This window comes from Empidonax traillii, unplaced genomic scaffold (assembly GCF_003031625.1).
Source record: "Empidonax traillii isolate 1590-97213 ecotype Southwest subspecies unplaced genomic scaffold, ASM303162v1 scaffold62:size2133460, whole genome shotgun sequence".
NCBI lineage: Eukaryota > Metazoa > Chordata > Aves > Passeriformes > Tyrannidae > Empidonax > Empidonax traillii.
Genome location: NW_020955255.1, coordinates 76 through 3229, shown reverse-complemented (window position 1 = coordinate 3229; position 3154 = coordinate 76). Strand labels below are relative to the sequence as shown.

The window sequence follows — 3154 nt, the reverse complement described above, 5'->3', positions numbered from 1 at the left end:
AAAAAAAAAAAAAAAAAAAAAAAAAAAGGCTTCCTTACTCATGCAAAAATTTCCATTAAAAGTCCTGCCAGAAGGCAGCTTTTGTAGGACTGCAGTATCCTTCTCCATCCTTCTATAGATTTGAATTCCAGATCTCCTTAACACCGAGCACGACACATGTGCTATTATTCTTCAATTACATCTTCAGGGAGATGTTGAGAGAAAAGTTGTAATAGAAATAATTTTTTTCAGATTTTTCAACAGTGCAGTATTTCATCACATAATTCTCCATTGCTTATTTCATATTTTGTTGACTGCTATCAGGAAGGCAACAAGGAATACTATATTTCCGCAGACATAGATGGTTAACACAACCTGTTTAAATAGATGACCCTGAAAGAAAAGGGGAAAAAAGTCATAGAACTGTCAGGGTTTTTTTTGGCTTAAACAATCATCCCATTTCACAATAGTTATTTACCAAATTGTGACTCACCTCTGCTTCTGCAGATGTGAGTGACTGCAGTATCTGTACTCTGTCATCCTCTATCACTTCAACTGTTCGTGGGAAGAAAAAAGAAGTTAAGTCTGCTCTTAAGAGGAAGGGGGGGTTTATTTTTATACTATAGAAGTCTTGATCCTGTGAGTCTTGCACAGCATCAAGCCTGAAAAACAACTTGGAAGTCTCATTTGACATTTCATGACCTCTACCTATCATATTCACAGCACAAGTGAAAAATTATTCTGGGATTGACCTACAAAAACTGAATTCTGGACACTGAAGTGGAAAAACCATTTTGTCGCTTTTGCTAGACTGAATAATTAAAACACTGGAGTTTGAGCTAATACCCTTTCCTTTTACATGTTAAGATAACTAAAATTCATTAAGAAGTATTTTTCATTAGCCAACATCAGAAAACTCATTGTCCAAACGTTTCAGATTAAATTCTATTTCTAGGAAGTAATTACTGCCATTAAATCACATGTTTTATAATCAGTCCTATTCCACTTGCCACCTTACACAGCCTCTTAATTACACCTCTTCAATCCTGCAGATCTCTCATCTTTGACTTAGATACAGGTCCTTTACACGTGCAGTCATCTCTCTGTGACTCCAGCCAGTGAAGATCATTCCAATGAAAGTACTACTCTCTTCACTAGAGATGTTGGAGTCAGGATTTCCTTCATTCCCCATTCACTCAGAAGTGCAACTATCTAAGCTCAAGTGATCATTCTGCTCATGCAATAACAACCAGCAGCAATTTGTCAACAATACAGGGCAGACTAAATCCATGACTTAGCCTGGACTTAATGTACCTGCTTGGGATCAAAGTTGCCAACAATGACAATTCTTTGAAGATATTTATGCATTTCAGTCTGCCCCTATGAACTGTGGTTTGAGAAACAAAAGGCTACTATTTAAAAAGGCACAAACCAGTTTTCAAGACAAAAGCGTTCTGTAAAAACGGGGATTACTTCCATATTAGTTTGTACAGAAGATATAACACTGTTAACCAAGAGTTGCTTCTTTTCAGCTTCCCAGTTAGAGGCCAAAGAGTACCTCCTGAAATTCAACCCACACTGTTACATTTTTTTATGCTCAGTGATCAAGGTCACAACAAGAGCTGTTCTGGGTTTGTACCTTTACGTATGAGACAGTAGCTGTGTATTTCCAGAAGAACATCAATACCAACATGCCAAGCTACAAAGCCAATCATTGTATAGGTGTCCCATGCGTCTGGCAGGTCAAGTGCTGGTAGATCCATTCCCAAGAACATAGTCACCACTGGTCAGTAAAAACAAGACAAGAAGATGCTAAGAATGCTGTGCCAAGCTACTCAAAGTGCTCTCAATGCTTTTGGCAATAGATTTCCCATGAATTGCTTACAACTGCTAGAGGAATGAGGTTAAAGGAGTTCAGGCAGCTAAAAGATTATTAGTTTGTTGGGGTTTTTTCCTGTTTGGTGTGGAGAGTGGGGTTGGGGGGGCTGTTTTTTCTTGGTAGTTTAAGGGGCAAGACAGGAAGAAAAGGAAAAAGCCAAAAGAGCGCACTAAGTAGGTTGAAAACTAACACATTACAGTCACAAATGCTAGCATTTGTGACTTCCAACAAGACTACAGCACCATACTATTTATGCTTAACCTGCCTGTGGAAACTTGTCTCTATTACTAGAATTAAACCCAGCTTCTGGTTCAATAAGTGACAGTTCCCTCTCCCATTAAATAACATTGAACTATGTTACTGTAAGAACACTATCCTCAAATATTCCAAGATTAAAAGAAATTACTGAAGATCAGAACAGGTCCTCATTACAGAGATATTTCAGGTTTGTCAGTAATTTCTTTAGTTTTAAACAGCCACTTTTTCCTCTCTAAAGTAATAGCTACTTAAAATTCACACAGGAGATGGACAGCAAGAAAGAGAATCTTCACACCTGCCCAGACTGAATGTCCATAGATGTTTAGATCAGTAATAGCCCAGACAATGAAGAAAGTTGCTTTAAGTCATTTAAATAGGCGTTACAACTATTACTTTTACTCACCAGCTAATATTCTAGCTGTTGTACCAGTACTCCAGTGAAACCAGTTAAACAATTGCCTCCTACAATGAAACACATTTTTTTTTATTACATCGCTGGGGGAGGGAAGAGGAAATAAAGTGGTTTTACCTACTTTAAATTGTAAAAGCTTTTCATCATAAAAAGAATTTTTAAGGAAACAGGCAAGTTTAAGCCCTGTGGTTGTAGTTTGATGAGTTAGTCGTACCTTGGTGCGTGACGAGATGGTCTGAAACCTGCCATGAGTGGTTGGAAGATTGTCAAAGCCATCACGGTACAGCCGAGATAGGGATGAAAACCTGCTTGCTAAACAGAAGACTTTTTAAAATATCATACCTATATAAACATGGCAAAAAAATAACAAAATGTTGAAAGCTTTATTTCTTCTTTTGTTAGTAGGTTACAACGGTGGACCAACACTGGGAGAGGCAACAGGACGCAGCAAGCTGCCCTGCAGCCAGATGGAGAATGTTTACCTTGGCAGCATACACACTGCTGTGTCTGCCCAGGGTTTGTCCCACCTTTTTGCTGTATTGCGAAATTCTACAAGCTGAAGAGCAGAGTAATATGATGTCAGAAGCTATGCTCCAAACTCTTCAGCCTTGTTTCTGTGTCTTCAG

General features: G+C 38.3%; 1 protein-coding gene across 1 annotated transcript; it reads right to left on the bottom strand.

Moving 5' to 3' along the window:
• Positions 1-158: 158 nt before the first annotated feature.
• LOC114055603 (ferric-chelate reductase 1-like) lies at positions 159-2834 on the bottom strand. The gene is made up of 5 exons (XM_027879915.1): positions 2743-2834; positions 2520-2578; positions 1619-1762; positions 473-534; positions 159-372 (listed from the first exon to the last, which is right to left on the bottom strand). The coding sequence occupies exons 1-5, from the start codon at positions 2802-2804 to the stop codon at positions 280-282; spliced, it is 420 nt and encodes a 139-aa protein (XP_027735716.1). The 5' UTR covers positions 2805-2834; the 3' UTR covers positions 159-279.
• Positions 2835-3154: the final 320 nt, after the last annotated feature.

Bases quoted from the DNA above. Each gene is read 5' to 3' on its own strand.
- LOC114055603 (XM_027879915.1), bottom strand. From the start codon at position 2,804: ATGGCTTTGACAATCTTCCAACCACTCATGGCAGGTTTCAGACCATCT. The intron at 2,579-2,742 runs GTACGACTAACT...GTTTCATTGTAG, and splicing joins CCATCTCGTCACGCACCAAG to GAGGCAATTGTTTAACTGGT. The intron at 373-472 runs GTGAGTCACAAT...CTTTTCTTTCAG, and splicing joins TCACATCTGCAGAAGCAGAG to GGTCATCTATTTAAACAGGT.